General features: G+C 35.6%; 3 protein-coding genes across 3 annotated transcripts in view; all 3 read left to right on the top strand.

Moving 5' to 3' along the window:
- The first annotated feature begins 331 nt into the window (after nt 1-331).
- Nucleotides 332-2,062, top strand: LOC125201255 (protein IQ-DOMAIN 19-like). The gene is made up of 4 exons (XM_048099293.1): nt 332-894; nt 977-1,171; nt 1,245-1,751; nt 1,844-2,062. The coding sequence occupies exons 1-4, from the start codon at nt 628-630 to the stop codon at nt 1,862-1,864; spliced, it is 990 nt and encodes a 329-aa protein (XP_047955250.1). The 5' UTR covers nt 332-627; the 3' UTR covers nt 1,865-2,062.
- A 10,583-nt stretch (nt 2,063-12,645) lies between these two features.
- On the top strand, nt 12,646-14,967 carry LOC125202100 (heat shock cognate 70 kDa protein-like). Its single transcript, XM_048100438.1, has 2 exons — nt 12,646-12,862; nt 12,959-14,967. Exons 1-2 carry the CDS (start codon nt 12,646-12,648, stop codon nt 14,320-14,322), a joined length of 1,581 nt encoding a protein of 526 aa, XP_047956395.1. The 3' UTR covers nt 14,323-14,967.
- A 6,757-nt stretch (nt 14,968-21,724) lies between these two features.
- Nucleotides 21,725-22,144, top strand: part of LOC125214156 (heat shock cognate 70 kDa protein-like) — a 3,041-nt gene continuing 2,621 nt past the window's right edge. Inside the window, exons 1-2 of the mRNA XM_048115062.1 lie at nt 21,725-21,938; nt 22,039-22,141. Coding sequence (XP_047971019.1) covers nt 21,725-21,938; nt 22,039-22,141 — 317 coding nt within the window. The remainder of the gene's footprint in view (nt 21,939-22,038; nt 22,142-22,144) is intronic.

Below are 22,144 nucleotides of genomic sequence, written 5' to 3'. Positions count from 1 at the left end.
TTAACCATGTTCTGATCTGTCCCACCAATTTTTCACATGCTTTCTCATCACTATAGTCTTCCTTCCAAATCCACACTTTTCTTTTATTCAATCATATGATATCCCAACTAATCATTTTCATTATAAGAGGAGCGTGTTAGGATAACGTGGCCCCCTCCAAATTCTTAAATTTAGACTCTTTAATATACTATCTTGCAAATTAAGCATAGGATGAGAGATCACAAGAAAAGAGGAAAGAAGTTTAAGAGTACATAGGAATATATAAGGGGTTCACAAGAGAGTGGATTAGCCTTAATTAATTGGCTTAGTCAATCACATTATCTATATTATTAAAGAGAGTTGAAGAATAGGCCTGTTTCCTCTCTGTTTCTTACATACCATTATTGCAATGATACCTATTTTACAGTTGATAAAGATTGAAAGTGCAATAGAGTTGTAAATGTAAAAGTACATCAACCATAAAGGCTAGCAATTATTTCTTGAAAGCTACTAATCATCATATATGTGTAGTTCAGAGAGGGAGAAAAGGTTGAAGAAGAAAACATGCTAAGCTAAGCCATTTCCTTCATATCATCTGTTGCTTTCCTTTGTATTGTCTGAAGAGATTCAGACAGCGAAAGGAGAGAAATGGGGAAAACAGGGCGATGGCTAAGAAACATCTTGACCGGGAAGAAAGAAAAGGTGAAAGAGAAAGAAAAGGAGCAAACCGAGCACCGCCCCCAAACTCCCACCACCCCAAAGGAGAAGCGCCGCTGGAGCTTCCGCCGCTCCTCCGCCACAGCCCCTCCCAAGCCCGTAGATATCCACATCGAAACCGAACCCTCGCCCGCCCCGGCCTCCCTTCATAAGGCCGCCGCGGCTACCAAGATCCAAGCTGTTTTTCGCGCGTATTTGGTGCGTCTCCTTTCTTCCTCTTCAGATCAAACAAATCGAGCTCGAACATACTAACACTTCACTTGATCTGAGTGAGTTTCAGGCAAGAAAAGCTCTGAATGCGTTGAAAGGATTGGTGAAGCTGCAGGCCTTGGTGAGAGGCCATTTGGTGAGGAAGCAAGCCACGGCCACGCTGCGGTGTATGCAGGCCTTGGTCGCGGTGCAGGCCCGAGCCCGAGCCCACCGCTTGAATCACACAAAATCCACCCATGAAAATTTGTTTAGGCATTCCAATCAAGTAAATGTTTTACTTCCTTTTACTTTCTTCATCATCATACTGTTTTATTGACAAATGAATATTGATGATGCAGGATTTGGGGGCGGAGGAGAATGTGAAGATCGTGGAGATGGATCTAGGCGAGTACAAGGCGGCAACAAGAGGCCGAAACAGCTACTCGCAACAAGAGACGGCTGAGGAGTACTCGTTGGAGAGCAGTCCGCAGTGCTACTCAGCCGTGGTGTCGAAAGCCGACCGCGCCAGGCTCCCATTCTCGTACCCGAAAGCAGAGTCCGTCTACAACGACTACCCCAACTACATGGCCAATACGCAGTCGTCCAGGGCTAAAGTCCGGTCCCACAGCGCCCCAAAGCAGCGGCCTCCCGAGATGCTCCTAGACAGGCGCCGTCCCTCCATAGAGGGATGGAACGTGCCTAGGGCGGTCCGGATGCAGAGGTCGTCCTCCCACGTCGTCGCGCACTATCCTTGGTCAGTCAAGCTTGATAGATCAGCTGTTTCGCTCAAGGAGAGTGAGTGTGGATCATCTACCACTCTGCTTTCTAATAACACCAACTACTGTAGATCCTTGGTTGGATTTGAGGTCACTCGCTTTTCTTAACCTCTTCTTCTTTTCCTTTTTACTTATGTTTTTGTAAATTTGATGATGAGTGATTTGATTTGATTTTGATTAAGGTGCAAGGAGGGAGGTTTTGAACTGCTGACAGAGGAGGAGTAATTAATCATCAGACTTGACATATAGTGTAACGTGTTTGATTTTGTTTTGGTTTAACTTTTTTTCTTGGTTTCGAGATTTTGATCATATTTCTTGGTTCCAAGATTTGTAATTTCCATTCTAGTGTAAACAGTTTGCTTAATCTGTTGATATATGTTAATGTGGAGCAGTTAATTGCATTTTTTTGTATTGCTTTAGTCCTCACATTGTACTAGTGATTTTGCTTATTGCTTGATGTGTCATTTGCTACTCACAACTAATATATCCACCAAATCATTAATTGCTACTCCTAAAACCAAGTTTTGGGTAAGTTTTTGGGCTGAAGAAATAAATATAAATTGGGCTTCAAAATCACAAAAAGTAGAAAATGAAGCTCGGAAATAGTGACGTTGAACAAAGGCCTAACTACCAACCGCTCCCATTATACATTTTGTCCAAATCCAAAATCCGGTGTTGAAATTTAAACATATTTACAAATGGTAATTAAGAGCAGTACCAAACACCTAACTTGTCACTCCCTTTTATCTTCATCTTAATCTTACATTTTTTTACTTTTGTAAGGAGGTTTAGAGATGGCTACAGTTCTTTACGCTGTTTTCGTTGCAGTTACAATCGCTCTTCAATCTTCCATCGCCGCCGCCAACTTCGCCGTCCCTTTTCTATCACCGTTTATCGGTATGTCTTCTTAATTATTATTGCTCTTGTCGGAAAACCTCTGCCTAATTTGATTTTGTGTGTGTCTTTATTCAGTAAGCTTTCCGTTTCGATTAAGGTTTTGCACAAAAAAGTTCAACAATAATAGTAGCTTTATTTAGTTGGGTACTAATTCATGAATTAGTACGTGTGTGTGTTTATTTTTTGTACAGTACTTGTTCAGTTGTTTGGGGGATCTCTAGAGTGTCTATTAGAAACCACTTTGTAAAGTTGATGAAATAAATATGAGAGAATAAATACTTTAACGGTGAGACATTGTGGGTTGTAAATTCTCTTTATTTTCAAGTGAATGCTATTCCTATATTATAGAGCAAGTTGTCATATAAGATAAAAATAAATTTTTTCGGACTTTATATTCGGTTTGATTTTATTTTCTAAGGAAATTGGGTTTCGAATCGAATCGAATCAAACCAAATTGTATGTAAATGGAAACATAATCAAATTTTATATAATAGATATTTACCTATATATACGACTACAAATGAAAATCATTTCAAATTGTTTTTTGAATTGTTTCTTTTCTTTTTTCATGGAAGTTTGATTTTTTCGATTTAGTTTTGTTTTTAGTTGTTTGGTTTATGATTTCTTAAGTTCAATTTTATTTTGACTAGTATCACGCCCGTGCAATGCACGCCTCATTTTCATTTCTTCTTACTTATTTCATTCTGCAAAATAATAAAAAAAAAATATTCAACGTGCTCTTGCTTTGGATTATACTTATTCAATCACATTAACCCCACATGGCCACATCACTTATCATTATTTCATATAAATTAAATAACATTACAAAATTCTTATTCACTTTAATAGTACATTACGTTGATTGAAAAAAAAAACAATTTGGCATACTATATATTTTATTATATATACAATATTTGAATCACCTGGGCAATGGAATGATCTAAATCTTTGAATTAGAACGTAAATTTACCCCAATCATTTATGTCCGCCTCTATCTATTTCTACCAATCTTCATATTCTGTATTAATCAAGAAATAATAGATTAGAAAGCAAATGAAAAAAATCAATAAATTTAATTAAGTTAAAATTCGTTTTCCGCCTCCATCTTCTCTCTAGCTTTAATATGTTTCCATCTTACCTTCTCCCTCAATTGTTTACGTCTATCACCATCTATTTCTAACAACCTTCATATTCTCTGGTAATCATCTCATCACTTTCATCATCCTGCATTAGAGTCATCTTCTTTATCAAGCCAATTTACCTCCAGATGAGGTAACAGAACTTCAAACAAAAGTCAGTCACATATCCTATATTGTAATTTGTTTGTGGACTATAAAAGTTTATTATGATATAAAATTGTGCAAGCAGGCTAATATTGAAAAATCACAATACACAAAAGTTCATGACTATAAAATTTCCAAAAAGTGCTTACCAATTTCAAAACCAAATTCCACGATTCGCATGCCTTGTTAATTTGAGTTCACGCCGCCAACCTTCCTATTTCCTTTTTATATTGTTGGAATTGTGATAGAATTGTGAATGAGTATTTATAGAGCTTTAATTTGTTTAATATTGTAATTAAGAGTCTCTTCTAATTTCTGTATTAATCAAGATTAATTTGAAATAATTAATGCATGGACTCAAATATTTAATCATATGGCAGTTACTACTACACGAAAATGTAATACTATTTGAATTGTGCTCAAAATTTAATTCAGTGGCACGTCAAATTTGTAACTGAACATTTTTATTCTAAATCAATTATCCACACAATTATTTACAAATTAACGTAATTTGATTGTCTACATATCAAATTCGCCGAGATGGTGTAGTGCTCTTCATTAGGTAACTGTCATATTAAAAAAAATACTCAATTAGTCCAAAAGTTAGCAATATTTAAATTGATACCCCATAATTCATAAATATTATAAACTAATCCCAAAACTCGCCTTTTATATATGTATAGATTACGGTTCGATTAGGTTTCATTTCTTGAAGAAATTAAATTCAGTTTTAGAGAAAAATCAAACCGAAAACCGAATACTTAATTCTAAACTTCCCTTCAGTTTTTTTTTGTTAATATACATTAGGTCACTTTTTCGTTACTAAACTATGACTTGCCTACATTATCAAAGTCCAAATTTTTGAGATACATCAATTGTATATGATTACGCTTACACATAGAGTTGTCGGTTGTACCGGATCGACTAGCCCAGTCCATCCAGGCTCATTCCATTAGTAAAACGAAGCAGGCTTGAGCTTAATTTGTTGGTTGAAGTGGATCCAATTAGACCATTCTTTAAACCCAAACTGTCACGCCCGCATTTTCTAAGGATAGAAAACACGGTTGATCGCGACTAGGGGAGGATTAAAGAAGCGGGGAAGAAAGGGGGAAACACACACCTTTGACCAAAATATTTTAATAATTGAAATAACTTAGAAAACAACATAGTATCATTTCAACGAAGTACCAACTCTAAAGAAATAAAGACTAGAAAGTAAACAATTTTAAAAGAGTTTGACTCTCAATGCTAAAAGAATTTTGAGGAAAGGACACATTGCGGAAGCGTTCAAGACACGGAAAATGTCAAGTATGAAGACACGGCATATCCAACGATACTAAGCCAAACATAAATAATCCATGAATTCTGCTCAACATCCTCCACGCCCGTCGTCGCTCAATCTGCACATTAAGAAAACAAATATGCAGGGCTGAGTACTTGATGCACTCAGTGGACACATGCCAAATCAGTTTGTCAAGCCATAACGAGTGATCCTGGGGGTTTTAATTGAAAAGAACCCAAGTCACTAAAATATATTTCACAAGTTCGGTTGCAACCGTTTTCCATCCACATTCACCATCACCATATCTGAACATACATGACAAGGAACGTGGCCACGAACCAAGTCACTAGACCGGCCAACTCCAAAGAGATAGCGCACGATCTACTGGGTGTACACTAGTCCGAGCAGGGTTTGCGGCCCTACTGGGACCCGAATTCGATTAAACATACATGGCATAGCCACTTCAGATAGGTTCATTCAAACACAAAACATGGCAGGACAAACAATTTTCACCTCCTTTCACATAAAAATTAGTATTTAGGACATAGTCCTTATTTAAAACGAAAGCCCACCTCAATCGCTTAACTCCTCAATCAACTTTCGATTCCAACCTCAAACGACGTGCACAAGATCACCCTTTTCGAAATAACATGATATGCAAAATTAGACTTTACAAAATAGATTAATTTAAAACAATGCATGCATCCTATGTGCTTGTGCTCAAAATCATTCTTCGCTCATTCGTAGAGAAAACATAATTATAAAGTCCTCGTATTTTTCAGATATAAATACATCACTTAAAAATTTTGCCCAGCAACATTTCCTATCTACGGCTCAAGCTTACAATTAACAAAAAAATAGTCCACTAAAGAATTAAATTAGTCTAACAACAATAGTAATAAATTAAATGAACGAATATATATATATATATATATATATATATAGGGGTGCATTATAATGATAACCCCAATTTGTGTGATAACCCTATAACTAAATCTCCACCACACATTTTTAAAATATGTGGTCTAGATTTAATCTAACAAAACTATCATTTTATCAAATAAAACTATCATTTTCGGATATATTAAGGGCAAAATTGTCATTTCAATTTTAAAATTGGTGGGAAAAAAGAAAACGCTCTGAATTCATCTCAGACTCAAACACTCTGAATCGAATTTCAAACCCTACGAATCGAAGGAAACACTCAAACACTCTGAATCGCATTTGAAACCCTACGAATCGAAGGAAAAATCATCACAATTCTGGAATATGTCGAAGGAAATCATAGTTTTTTCATCGAAGAAAGGTTGGATGAAGTTTATTACTTATTTCACTTTTGATTTTGATCGATTTATCATTTTGCTGATGATTTTCTCGATTATTTTTAGATTCTGTAGTTTTTTAGTGTAGATATTTCTTATATTTATACAATATCATTCATGCATAACAATATATGCTGTTGGTGTGTGTTTTGCTTTGTTTATGTGTGTTTTGCTTTGTGTGTTGCTATGTGTTTGCATGATCTGTTTAAATGTAGATAAAATGATACTTTCTGATAAAATGATAGTTTCAGATTATAAAATGATAGTTTCATGGGATATATGGAATAAAATGATAGTTTCTGAATGAAAAAATGATAGTTTCATGGGATAAAATGATACTTTATGTTTGTTTGTGTGTGTGTCCTGATGCTACTGCTGCTGTGTTTTTGTGTGTGTTGTTGTGTGTGTCTCTGTGTTTTTGTATGTAGAAATTGTGCCTTTGCTTGATAAAATGATACTTTGGGTGCATAAAATGATAGTTTCTGAAAATGATAAAATGATACTTTGTAAATAGTATTTTGTTCTACTTAAGTGACAAGTTATTCCCTCTCTGCTTTTTTTAACTCATTGAAATATAGAAAATGATAGTTTCAGAAGAAAAAATGATAATTTACTTTGGGTGCATAAAATGATAGTTTACTGAAAATGATAAAATGATACTTTTGTAAATAGTATTTTCGTTCTACTTAAGCTGACAAGTCATTCCCTCTCTGCTTTTTTTAAACTCATTGAAATATAGAAAATGATAGTTTTCAGAAGAAAAAATGATAATTGCCGCTTGATAAAATGATAGTTTCAGATTATAAAATAATAGTTTCATGGGATATGGAATAAAATGATAGTTTAATGGGATAAAATGATAGTTTTTGAATGAAAAAATGATAGTTTTGTGGGATAAAATGATACTTTATGTTTGTTTGTGTGTGTGGTCCTCGATGCTACCCGTTTTTGTGTGTGTTGCTTTTTGTGTCTCTCGTTTTGCATGTAACCAGGCTTTCGCTGATAAACGACATTTCTGGTATAAAATGATAGTTTCCTTAAAAATGCATAACAATGTATGCTGCTGGTGTGTGTTTTGCTTTGTTTATATGTGTTTTGCTGTGTGTGTTGCGAATTACCGACGGAAAATAGATTAATTAAAAAAGGAATTAAATTACCAACGGAAAATTCAGTCGGTAATTACTAGCGAAAATTTTCCATCGGTAATCTGACATTTTTTTGTAGTGATATAAGTGGGATGACCCTCTGAAACTGCATTCAGATGCCTAAATTTCCATTACAAGTTGGAGATATGTGACTGAAATTAAATTTTGTTCTTTCAGATTTAAATACACTCATGTGGCTTGTTTTAAATAGATTTCACTAATGGAAGACCCGATGAGGCTGCTGGAACTGGTGAGGCAGCCGAGAGGAAGGGAGGCGGCGCATTTGGTGGTATCCGATTAGAGTTGTCAAACTCTAATCCCCAATTTAATTTGCACTTTAGCCCCTCTAAAACTCTAGATGCCCAAAATAAAACCCATTGCATGAATATATTAAAATCCAACCCCTGTGTTTCTAAGCATGTTCAAATAAGACCCTAAAATAAGAAAAATTGAAATAGGGCCCCTAAAGTTTCTGAAAAATCCTTTGTGAGCCCAAATCGTTTTGCACCTCTAGAACGGATCCCGATTGCTTGTGTTGCCCAAAGTAAAACTGACCCTAAGGAGAGTGGGTGGATTTTTGACTGTGGGGCAACTGATACTATGTCATATGATATGAAAGATTTTTCTGAATTTAATGGGGCAACTAAAAGCCAAATTCAAACTCCCGATGGAGAGTTGACCACTGTGGGTGGGAGTGGAACCATTAAAATTATCCCCAACCCTAAAACTTACAAATTGTCTCTATGTGCCCAAATTATCTCATAAACTCATGTCTATTAGTCACGTGATGAAATAATTAAACTGTACGTTACTGATGTATCCAAATTTTTGTGTATTACAGGATATCAGGACGAGGATAATTGGGCGTGGCACTGAGCGTCAAGATCTTTATTATGTGGATGAGATTACTCAACAAGGTGGCACCGCAATGCTTGCTCACGGATCTGCAAATCGGGAAGCTTGGCTGTGGCACCGCAGATTGGGGCATCCATCATCGGGTTATTTAAAATTGCTTTTTCCAAAGTTTTCTCATTTTAAGGATATTACATGCGAATCTTGTGTTTTGGCGAAAAACCACCGACAATCCTTTAGATCAAGTGATACTCGTGTTAAGACTATTTTTTCTCTAGTGCATGCCGATGTTTGGGGTCCGACTCCTATTGTTGGTGATCATGGTTTTAAATATTTTCTTATTTTTGTGGATAATTGCACTAGATTGACTTGGGTATATTTTTTGAAGCATAAATCTGAAGTTTTTGAAAAATTTACATGTTACTTTACAATGATCCAAACACAATTCCAAACCACAGTCAAAATTCTTAGATCTGATAATGGTAGGGAATTTGTCAACAAAGACATGACCGATTTTTTTAAAGAAAAAGGGTTAATTCATCGAACTACTTGTCCTTACACTCCCGAACAAAATGGGGTAGTTGAACGAAAGAATAGGATAATCCTAGAGGTCACGAGAGCCCTTTTTTTTTACTCCAGTGTTCCTAAATTTTTATGGCCCGAAGCTGTTGCCACTGCTGTCTACCTTATTAATCATTTGCCTACAAAAATTTTGGGTATGAAAACTCCTTTGCAGAATCTCGCATCCCTTACTGATATTCCCCCACCTCTCACACTTCCGCTCAAAATCTTTGGTTGTTCCGTTTATGTACATGTGCCGAAACACGAAGAGGAAAATTTTCTGCATGTGCAATAAAATGTGTTTTTTTTGGGTATGGGATAAATCAAAAGGTCTATCGATGCTATCACCCGGGGTCTAGGAAGGTTATAACAACCATGAATTGTAATTTTCTAGAAAGTGAATATTTCTATCACACCCAACCTCGGGGTCAGGGGGAGAGTGCTGTTCAGGGGGGGTATGATAAAATTCGACCCCTCAGTTTTTCGATGCCACATCCAAGTATCTCGACCGTGGAACCAACAGAACAATCTAGTGTCATCGCCGAGTCAATCACATCTGCTGTAGAGCCTCCTTAACCGCCTATGCCTTAATCTAGTCCTCCTCCAGTGATATCTGAGGTAATTCCTGAAACTAGCTCAGATAATACACTTATTACCCCTGACACTTCTGGTGTAGACAAGAATGAGAATGCAGCAATTGATGGTGATACCGGCCGCTATATACTCCCCAATAGAACTACTCGTGGGATCCCAGCTAAGAGATACAGTCCTGAGAGGATTAGTAAAAGACGATATTCTATGGCGAATCTAGCTAAAGCAAATCTGACAGAGATGGCTAGGGCTTTTGAAGCTGCACTTTACGAAGAAGAAGAAATCCCATATACGGCCGAGGAGGCTATGAAAATTCCTCACTGGCGAGAAGCAATGCTAGTAGAAATGCGGGCTCTGATGAAGAACAATACCTGGGAAGTATGCCTTAAACCTGATGGAGTTCGAACTGTGGGATGCAGATGGGTCTTCACTATTAAACGGAGGTCGGATGGTTCGATTGAAAGGTATAAGGCGAGACTTGTGGCCAAGGGATACACTCAGACTTATGGAGTTGATTATGCTGAAACATTCTCACCGGTGGCAAAGATGAGTACTATTCGAGTGCTCTTCTCAGTAGCGGCAGTCAGGAAATGACCACTACATTAGTTCGACGTGACAAACGCGTTCTTACATGGGGAACTGAAGAATCCCATTTACATGGAGCCACCACCTGGATTTGTTGGGGAATTCGAAGGAGGAAAGATTTGCAAATTAAAATGAACACTATATGGGCTAAAGCAGTCACCTAGAGCTTGGTTTGGGAGATTCTCTGAAGTAATGAAGAAGTACGGGTATGAACAAAGCAATTCTGATCACACATTATTCTTGAAGAAAAGAGAAGGAAAGATCACATGCCTCATCATCTATGTAGATGATATGATTCTCACGGGGGATGATGAAGAGGAAATAAGCAAGCTGAGGAAGAATTTATTTGCAGAGTTTGAAATGAAAGACTTGAGATTACTGAAGTACTTTCTGGGTATAGAAGTGCTAAGGTCAAAGAAGGGGATCTTCATCAGTCAGAGAAAATATGTACTTGACTTGTTAACCGAGACAGGACTACTGGACTTTAAGCCAGCAGATACTCCTATGGTTCAGAATCATGGTCTGCAGATAGTTGAAGGGGTCGAAGCCGTTTAGTTGGGAAATTGATATACTTGTCCCACACTAGACCCGACATAGCTTATGCAGTTGGAGTAGTTAGTCAGTTCATGCATGCACCTCAAGTAGCTCACTGGGAAGCAACACTGAGGATTGTTCGATATTTGAAAGGGACGGTGGGCCATGGGATTCTATTCGAGAATCATGGACATTTAGAGATTCATGGGTTCACAGAAGCTGATTGGGAAGGGAACCCAAATGACAGAAAATCGACTGCTGGATATTTTACCTTCGTGGGAGGAAATCTTTTCACCTGGAGAAGCAACAAACAGAAAGTGGTAGCCTTGTCAAGTGCAGAAGCTGAATTTCGAGGGATTAAGAGTGGGTTGACAGAGATCCTATGGCTGAGGAAATTGATGACTGAGTTGAACTTAAACTCACAGAAGTCATGTAAGTTGTTTTGTGATAATAAGGCAGCAATCAGAAAATCCAGTTCAGCATGATCGGACAAAACATGTCGAGGTGGATCGGCATTTCATCAAGGACAATATAGAGGCCAAGACAGTAGAACTTCCCTTTGTGAGATCTGAAGATCAGTTGGCGGATATACTCACGAAAGCTGTCGATGCAAGAACCTTCCATGAGGTATTGGGCAAGTTCAGTGTGGGTAATCCCATTACTTAACTTGAGGGGGAGTGTTAGAAAGGAAAATATGTAAGCAAGGAAAAAATTAATTAGGGGTGAAGAGATTGTGTATAATCACGTTAATTAGGGAATGATTATTAGGGAAAATCCTGCCATATTTATGTAATCCTTGGCCTATTTAACAGAGGCATGAACATTGTAATTCTTAGACAAGTTGAATGAATATAATACCAATCTTCAACAGAAATGACAAAATGCATACTATGATTTTATTAGATATTTGCAAAGATTGTTGACATATTTTGTTATATCTATTAGAATAATGGAGATAAAGGTTGAAGTAGTTATGGTAAACAATGGTATAAGGAGTCTACATAATTAAATTAAGAATTATTAAAAGTTATATGGTGGTTGTGTGTGAATTGAGTATGTGATACAAGTGGTGGTACGAAAAATATGGTATAAAATCATATGATACAAGTAGCATTTTGATAATTTGAAGTGATATGAGAACAATAATCTTACTAGTAATGTGTACTAATTATATGATCTTATAAGCTCTTATGTGTGACATTTATGTTTATGTGGTAAAGTATATGATTAATAAAGGATATATTGCAAATCTGAAGTATGGGTAAAAGTGATGATCGTGCACCATATATGGGTTTCGTCATCCCTATGTGGGTTATCGGCACTCTATATGGGTTATCGTCACCCCTATGCGGGTCATTGACACCATCGTATGGGTTATCGTCACCTCTATGCGGGTCATTGACACCCTCATATGGGTTATCATTAGTAGATTGTCTAAGTATTTATGATTTGAGATAGAGTAATATGGTTGTTTATGATAAATGTGTGATGGTTCATGATATTATTGATTATAAAATTTTTTTTGACAATAAATGTGATGAAGTGAGTTTTGTGATAAAAATTTTCATTAGGCTCTTGTTTTGTGATATTTCTAATTGGATTGATCTCAATTCTTGGTTGGGGTGTTACATGATGTGTTACTCTACCGTAGAGGATCCGCACCCCAAAATTCCAATGATACATACTTCATCTTTTCACTGATTACCAATAATTTTCTTTTTCACTTATAACTATTGAATTTGAAATAATTATTATTAATTAGAATTAGGAAGACTGATTCAAATGAAACCTAATTGATAGCTAACAAACTCATTTAATAAATAAATCAATGGACTCCTTTCAACAACCTGCCCTAACCCTCCTCTATAGATTATGCTTACAAGGCTAGCCAAGTTTTTACCTTGTTATATTCATCTAGACTTGTTTGCATAAATGGCCGGAAAGGGGGAAGGACGGGCAATCGGGATCGATTTGGGCACGACGTATTCGTGCGTGGCAGCATGGCAACACAACCGCGTCGAGATCATAGTGAATGATCAGGGAAACCGCACCACACCCTCTTACGTCGCTTTCACCGATGACGAGCTTCTCATCGGAGAAGCTGCCAAGAATCAAGTCTCTAATGCTCCTTTATCTAACACTGTTTTTGGTCAGTTTTTGGATTTAGGGTTTTTTTAGAAATATAGGAAAATACAAGTTGTATACGAGTGATATTCTAATTATTATTTCCTAATTTGCTTCTCAGATGCAAAGAGGCTGATTGGCCGTGAATTCAATGATCCAATGGTTCAAAGTGACATAAAACTATGGCCATTCAAGGTCATTCCTCACACCACCGACAACAACAAGCCTATGATAGTAGTGACCTACAAAGGAGAGGAGAAACATTTTTCAGCTGAGGAGATCTCTTCAATGGTGCTCTCCAAGATGAAGGATATCGCCGAGGCTTATCTTGGGTCACCTGTCAAGATTGCTGTCGTGACTGTACCTGCTTATTTCAACGACTCTCAGCGTCAGGCAACCAAGGATGCTGGAACTATTGCTGGCATAAATGTTGTTAGGATCATCGATGAGCCTACTGCTGCAGCCATGGCATACGGTCTAGATAAAGGTGGTAACGTTGCTAAGAATGTGCTGATTTTCGACCTTGGTGGTGGCACGTTTGATGTGTCTGTGGCCACGATTGAGGCGGGTAACATTGAAGCGAAGGCTATAGCTGGAGATACTCATCTCGGGGGGCAAGACTTTGACAGTAGGATGGTTGATCATTTTGTGAAAGAGTTTGAAACGAAGAATGGTAAGGATATTAGTGGGAATCCGAGAGCTATGAGGAGATTGAGGAGTGCTTGTGAAAGAGCCAAGAGGATGCTTTCCTCCACTTCCCAAACTAATATTGAGATTGAGTCTTTGTTCGAGGGGATTGATCTGTTTTCGACCATCACTCGTGCTAGATTTAATGAGCTCAACATGGATTTGTTCAACAAGTGTATGGAACTGGTTGAGAAATGCCTGAGTGATGCAAAGATGGAGAAGAGCAACGTGGACGAGGTGGTGCTGGTGGGCGGGTCGAGTAGGATTCCAAAGGTGCAGGAGATGCTGAGGGAGTTTTTCAACGGGAAGGAGGCGTGCAAGAGCATTAATCCAGACGAAGCCGTGGCGTATGGTGCTGCAGTGCTGGCTGCCAAGTCGAGCGGTGAAGGCAATGAGAATGTGCAAAACCTCATTCTCTCAGATGTTACTCCGCTGTCACTTGGTCTTATAAATTCAAGAGATGTGATGGAAGTTTACATTCCACGGAATACACCAATCCCAACAAGGGTGGAGCGTATTGGCACGACGCCCCGTGACAATCTGACGAGTTTAGTGGTTATGGTGTGCGAGGGCGAAAGAAGCAGGTCCCTCGATAACAATCGGCTAGGTACATTCTTGCTCGACGGCTTTCCAGCTGCGCCCAGAGGTGTTGCTAAGTTCAAAATATGCTTCGACATCGACAAGAACGGGATCTTGAAAGTGTCGGTAGAGCACGTTGGATCCGGGTTGAAAAAGGAGATAACCATCGACAAGGACAAGGGGGTAGGCTGTCCAAGAATCGAATTCGCAAGATGGTGAGAGATGCGGAGTTGCACAAGTTGGAGGACGCGGAGGTTTGGGATAAGGCTGACGCGGAGAGGGCTTTGGAGAGCTACGCCTACGACATGAGGGACGCCACCAGACGTGCAGCCGGGATGAGATCAGCCGACAAGAAGAAGGTGGAGAAGGCCTTCGAGTCTACTGTTGAATGGTTGAGTTCAAGCTTATTTGAAAATTCTTATGCTTTCAAAATGAAGTTGGAGGAGCTCAAGGGGATTTACGAACCAATCGAAGCCAGGATGGCCCACAACGCCGAAAACATTTCAGAATATAAGCCTCGACTTGCTCACCTTTCAGAATATGCGATCAAGGCACGCGAATTTTTTTACAGCATGAGAGTTTTTTGGTTTTTTCTCTTTTTTTCTATCTTTTTCTTATTGTTTCCCTTGCAAAATATACGAATTGACCAAACTATCCCGCAGAAAATTCGAAATTCCAATTCTGAATTCTGAAGAGAATGCCTCGCGTATCAGATAAATAATTTGAAGGCATAGTTGTTTTGTTTTCTTGACGATGGTTTAAGTATTTATTCAATTTGTTGTACCTAATGATTATTAGCTATAGTGATGGCCATTTTATCCATCCCTATTGCCATTATTCTATACTAAAACGGTTTTTTTTTTTAATTGTGGAATGAAATGTTGTTTTTCTTTAAAACATATATTTACAACCTAATAGTATTCATGATTGAGGTTTTATTTGCTAGATTAGTTAAATCAAATAGTAATTTATTTGGAAGTGCAGTACTAGAATCAACATGGTAAAATAGAAGTGGGATGACCCTCTGAAACTGCATTCAGATGCCTAAATTTCCATTACAAGTTGGAGATATGTGACTTAAACTAAATATTGTTTTGGAGATTTAAATACACTCATATGGCTTATTTTTAAATATATTTCACAAATGAGTAGTTTGGTCCATTTATATATTTAGTGAGGAAAATAATAACAAAAAAAAAAGAGAAAAAGCCTTAAATAGTACTACCTCCGTCCCCCAAATTTTGACATGCTTTGACCCGGCATGAGTTTTAAGAAATGTAATGGAAAGTGAGTTGAAAAAGTTGGTGGGATGTAAGTCCTACTTTTAAAGTAGTTTTATAGTAAAATGTGAGTATGAATGAATTAGTGGAATATGAGGTCCACTACCAAATATGGTAAAAAGAAAAGTGTGTCAAAATTTAGGGACGGACCGAAATAATAAACTGTGTCAAAATTTGGGGGACGGAGATAGTAAAAATCCTTATTTTGAAAAATTCGGTTCTCTTGATCCTATCTTATGAAAGATCACTAAATTGAAACCTATATTTTGAAATTGATCGCGGCACCATGCCTAATCCACTATGGGTGAAGTGGATTTATTAAAATCATATCATACATGCTGTCGCAGCACATGTACCCTTCAATTCAATATATAAATTTTGTAGTTCCCATTTAATCTAAACGAAAGAATTAGTATTTGGCAAGTCGATCGTATAATGTTGCGACACTTTAACTTAATAAAGAGAGAAAGTAAAGAATACAAAAAATAGTAGTATAAAACAAAAAATTGTTATATGTTCAAAATAATTTAAATAGTTAGTCCGTCCTAATAAATAAAGAGAGTAAAATAAGAGGGAGAAAAAAATAGAAAGAGCGCATCACGTCAACAACATATTACAAATAAATAACTGAAATATTTCATAGAATAAAACAAATTATAAAATGTTAAATTCATGATTTATGAAAAGCAGAGACGAGAGACCGAGAGAGAATACTTAAATGTCATTTAATCCAATCTTTTAAGTACGGACAAAGTTTGATCAACATTTCTAAATTATTCATTGATATTGACTCCTAATATTATGGAACTTTTAAAAATTTGGGTTTTTCCCATGAAGTTTATATTTGACAAATATAATTTCACGAAAATTATCCGAGTTCGTTATTATTCATTAGCAAAAAAATTCCAGTTATATAAATAGATTGAAGAACAATTTTCGAGGATGTACTTTAAGAAAATCTATCCTCAAAGATTGAATAACTTGAAGCTCTTGAATTTATTGTCGAGAAATTACGAAAAAAAAAGTCCCCATCACGATACTCAATTGGACGCGTGCAATATCTAAATTGCATTTACTAACTTTTTATCAAATTAGATGAATCACCGACGATATAGTGTAATTTTGGAGGTTGCTTTTGAGGGGAAAAGAAAAACAAATTTATAAGCTGGCAAAGCAAGTATTAATCGATGATAAATATGCATATTTTTCGTCTCTCAATCAAACGAATCTCCCATTCCTTCATAAAAAATAAAACAAATTTAATAATTGACCAACTTATGTATAAAAAGCCAAAAAAGGACATATAAAGAAAAATTCGCAAGACCTTCATGTTTCATTTTTAGTTTTCTGATTAGAATTATAAACTTTTGTGCGTTATATACCAGTCCTATATGTTATTCATACATTCATTTACAATAAAATCATAGGAGTAAACAAAAACTAATTATACACAAACATGTACTTTTGTAAAAACTAATTAAAAGCAAGATTCAAAGCACATTATCACCTCAAATTACACACATTTGATTAAATACAAGGTAATTGGTTGAAAAAAAAAATATAAACTGTTGCTGAAATTTAGTATATTCCACGACTTTTAAAATTGGTAGAAAATATCACAAACTTTAACAACCGTGCGAATTTCCCATAGCGATTATTAATTGAAAATTAGGCCAAATAATATGGATTGTTACTTGGAAATTAATAATCTCACATGAGATTTGTTAATAAACATCTATTTTAGAATTGACAATGCCGCCACATGAGATTAATTAATTCACGTCAATATTAGTCATGACCGAAAATAGTTATTGTTGGAAATTCGCACAGTTGTAAAAGTTCGTGATCTATCCGACCAACTTTAAAGGATGTGGGAAATATCAAATTTCGCAATAGTTCATGATTTATCTGACTTATTACCCTTAAATATAACATCATTTTTTCCTCATTATAATTTGTCTTATTTTATTCTTATCCCCTCAATTCCTCATTTGATAATCCATCTTGTTCTATATATGGTATGCTAGTCCATCTTGTTCTATACATTTTTTTCTATATTTTATTTGGAATTAAGTACTCCACTAAATATTTTATTTGGTACGAAGATTTTAGAAATGCCGTTTGCAAGACATTTCAATCACTATGCCAAATATGAGGAATTTCATCCAACCTTTGAGAATTCACCGAAATTAACTAAAAACAAATCTATGCAGCTAATCCAATTAGGGCTAGCATATCTAGAGCAGCGTAAGAATGCCACTTTCTTTTCCAACTGTGATGGGTTTCACAAGAAGCTTTTGGATGAATTTACGGAATCTAACGGAAAAGATTCATATGATTGTCTAAGTAAAGGTTTATTAGTCATATGGCACCAATTATCTTCACAAGTATGGATAAGCAATCTGATATTTTACTTAAAAATAATAGATTCTCAAATCTATTGGAATAAATATATTAGACTTGGCTGGCGGACCTACGTTGTATGTCAAAAGACCAACTTGTAATAGTCGGAGTCTAGAATTAGTATCGGCATTCCACGTAGGCAAAATTTACGTCGGAAACTTTAGTGTGAGAAATCCGCACAATTTGAAAAGTTGGTGATTTTTAAGATCACTTTTAAATATTGATCGAAAATATCAATTTTTGTGAAAGTTCACGATTTTTCTACCAATTTCCCAAAAATAGAAAGGTTATTAAATGATGGTCCCTCCCATGTCAGTAAATTGACAGCCGTATATAAAACTTCATACACCATATATAGGGTAAGTGGTTGGAAAAATTATAAACTGTTGTTGAAATTTAGATATTTTCCATAACTTTTTAAGACTGGTTAAATAAATCACGAACTTTAACAACCGTGCGAATTTCGCATAGTGATAAATAATATGGATTGTTACTTGGAAATTAATTAGCTCACATGAAATTTATTAATACACATCTATTTTAGAATTGACAATGCCGCCACATGAGATTAATTAATTCACGTCAGTATTATTTATGAACGAAAATAATCATTGCTGGAAATTCGCACAGTTATTATCCGACTAACTTTAAAGGTTGTAGGAAATATCAAATTTTGCAATATGTAATGATTTCTCTGACCAATTACCCTTAAATATAAGAGTGAAGTATAAAAATGGTCCATGGACTATGGGTTTATCTCGCCCATAGTCCATGGAATTTAAAACTATCGCCAGACATCCCTAGACTAAGGGTCTATTTCGAAATTGGTCTCACAACTGTTTGTTTTATCATTTCATTCCGTATTTTTCATCTTATTTAATTTTTATCATTCCATCTTAATGTTAAGTATCAGACTCACAAACTTGCGGATGCTTTGTCGTGGAGGGAGATATATGTCAATTCTGAGAAATTTCTTACACGAATGCGCTCTCAAGCTAAGTGGCATATATTCTATAGACTCCTCATATTTTCACTAATTTTTGGTGTATTTTCATGACTTAGAATTCCCATACAAGGGTCATCATAGTACACAAGGTTAAGCTTAGCATTCAAAGACTTAAGTACACACTGTTACATACCAACAAATTCACAAGTTATAAAACCATCAACACAAATGAGTATCTCAAAATCGCTCACATTCACATGTTTCATCCTGGAACTCGCAAAATCAGGGTTCAATACCCAAGTTGGTGACAATCCTCCAGTGAATCCACTGAAACTTATGCATCTGGTTTCCTGCATCATAAGCTCAAAAATATTACTCCTGCTGTTCCATGGCAGTGGATGCATTTCTTTTCGGCATACTATTTAAGAAAAAATTTGTTAAATAAGTTAAGTAAGGATGAATAGAGTAAGAGATGAAAGAGGTAGAAAGATAAAAAGAGAATTGAGTAAGAGAAAGTAAAGTAAGAGAAAAGTATGTTGACTATTACTACAAAAGGGAATGGCTCAACTATTATGGAATATAACAAAATAGCAAAATGACTCCACTACTATGAGACGGAGGGAGTAGAAAGCAATACACAAACAATGCTAGTAAAAGGCAACCTCACACAATCACTCAAATGGATAGAATTATTTAATACACCCAAGGATGAACCTAAAAGCTAACAAACACTTTCTCTCTTGTGATTGTGGTTTTTGTCTCTTTTGGTGTTTTGATTCTATCTCACCCCACCAATCTCTCTTACATTTTTCACTTCAAATTCTAGCATTTTCTCACTCTCTTAGTTTTTACGCTCATTTTAATTCTCAAGTTTTTTTTCTCTCTCTTGCTCTCTGTACATTTCTTTCTTCCAATTGAAAAAGTCATGCACAATAATTTATAAGAAGTCTAAGATAAATGTGGTGTTAAACATCATGTTGCATTATTTATGTCCTTACTTGTTATCTTTTTAATATATAGTTATGCTTTCTCCATTTTATTTACATATTTATTTAAAATCTTAAAAAATTTATTTTAATCTCTTTTTGAGTTTCAATTTATGCCAAAAATTTCTTTATTTAAAATTAAGTATTTTCTATTTGTCTAATGTCATAGAATCATAATCTAGAGAAAACTAAAACCTTAAAATTGAAGTTTAAACTTTTAATAATAGTCAATACATAATTTTTAATAATTTCTATTCTCATCTCAATAGAATTTATATAAATAGAATAATTTTGAAATATAATAATTTTGGGTTTACGACTACCTGATCAGTTGGGTGCGAGTACCCATATCGAGTATTAGGGTACCCGAATTCACATACAGGTCAGGTATTGAGTATGATATTTTTGAGATTTCATGTTTGCTTACTTGAATTTTTTGGTTTGGCTACTCGCGAATACCTGAATTTGCAGGCCTACAGTTGATAGACACTCATACCTAGAATTAAATAAATAAACTTTCTCCATTTCCTATTTAAAGACTCCTTTTGATTTGAGACAGATTTTAAAAAATTGTTTGACTTTGTGAAACAAATAAAGGCAGAAAGTGACTGGAATGTAGGACCCAATTGTAATACTCCCTCTATCCCACTACAAGTGATCATGCGTTTCTTTTATATCACCGCTTTGCAAAAATGATACTAATAAATAGTTAAAGTGAAGAAAAAGTAAAGTAAGAGAGAGAATAATATAGAAGATAGTCGTAATAGGATGGAAGGAGTATTAGTTTTATAATAGATTGTGAGTGTAAAAAATTAGTGGAATATGTGGTCCATATATAAAAAATGGAATAGAGTAAATAATTTTATACTATAAATAATGGATAAACCAAAATGACTCGTTATATATAAACTTATGTCCCTTTTGAAGAAGATAACAGTTTAATTTAATTGAAGGAAATGTTTCCAAATTTCCCACCGGTCTACTTGGGCCACCGGATCCATGTTGTCTTTCGAGCCCATATACGTCCACCCCGGCCCATAGATATTTGGGCTTTCATATCCCCCACTCCTTGTTAGAAAGATGAGTGAAATATGCATTTAACCCCCAACTTTTTGAGTTCTATCACCAAAGAGTCTAGCAAAACCGATAACTCCTATCATTATATTTATTCATGAATGAAATCATTTTTCCACCTTTTCGAACATTTTTAGGACCTAAGAACATTTATATTTAAGTCAATCAAGTTTAATATATTATTTTGATTAATTGTCATTTGGGTTCATACTAAAATATAAATGAAAGTAATTATATTTCTATCATTTATAGTTTATCTCTTTCATAGTTACTAAATTTATTGTACAAGATTCATAAATTAGTAGTATGTAATCAATCCTAAAGTAATGGTTAGTTAAAACGGTTAAATTTTGAAATTGGTAATATATTTTTCAATTGATTAAAACAATTTAGTTTTGGTTAGCAAAAAAGAGTAAAATTTGGAAATATAATTTTGAAACTATCAGTATATAATAGGAGTATTAGGATTGATTATATACTAACACCAAACGGGTAAATTCTAAACCTTATAAACGTATAATACTCCTATATAATAAAAGTTTCATTTGGATTAAAAATAGTGTGTGCATTGTAAAATAAAACTACGAATTGATACTAACATATACATGTGGCATCGATTATTTAATACTCCTAAGTGTAAAACAAAAACGAGAAATGATACAGAAGAAATGTGTTACTCTACATACTTCATCTTCTTCACTGATTACCAATAAAATTTCTTTTTCACTTATAACTATTGAATTTGAAATAATTATTCTTAATTAGAATTAGGAAGACTGATTCAAATAAAACCTAATTGATAGCTAACAAACTCTGTCTATCCCATAATTAAGTAATAAATAAATCAATGGACTCCTTTCAACAAGGCTAGCTAAGTTTTTACCTTGTTATACGTATCGTGAATTCTAGTTCATCTAGACTTGTTTGCATAAATGGCCGGAAAGGGGGAAGGACGGGCGATCGGGATCGATTTGGGCACGACGTATTCGTGCGTGGCAGCATGGCAACACAACCGCGTCGAGATCATAGTCAATGATCAGGGCAACCGCACCACACCCTCTTACGTCGCTTTCACCGACGACGAGCGTCTCATCGGAGAAGCTGCCAAGAATCAAGTCTCTAATGCTCCATCTAACACTGTTTTTGGTCAGTTTTTGGATTTAGGGCTTTTTTAGAAATATAGGAAAATACAAGTTGTATACGAGTGATATTCTAATTAATTATTATTTCCTAATTTGCTTCTCAGATGCAAAGAGGCTGATTGGCCGTGAATTCAATGATCCAATGGTTCAAAGTGACATAAAACTATGGCCATTCAAGGTCATTCCTCACACCACCGACAACAACAAGCC

This window comes from Salvia hispanica, chromosome 1 (genome assembly GCF_023119035.1).
Source record: "Salvia hispanica cultivar TCC Black 2014 chromosome 1, UniMelb_Shisp_WGS_1.0, whole genome shotgun sequence".
Lineage (NCBI taxonomy): Eukaryota > Viridiplantae > Streptophyta > Magnoliopsida > Lamiales > Lamiaceae > Salvia > Salvia hispanica.
The sequence above is the reverse complement of the archived record's forward strand: the minus strand, read 5'-3'. Positions and strand labels throughout refer to the sequence as shown.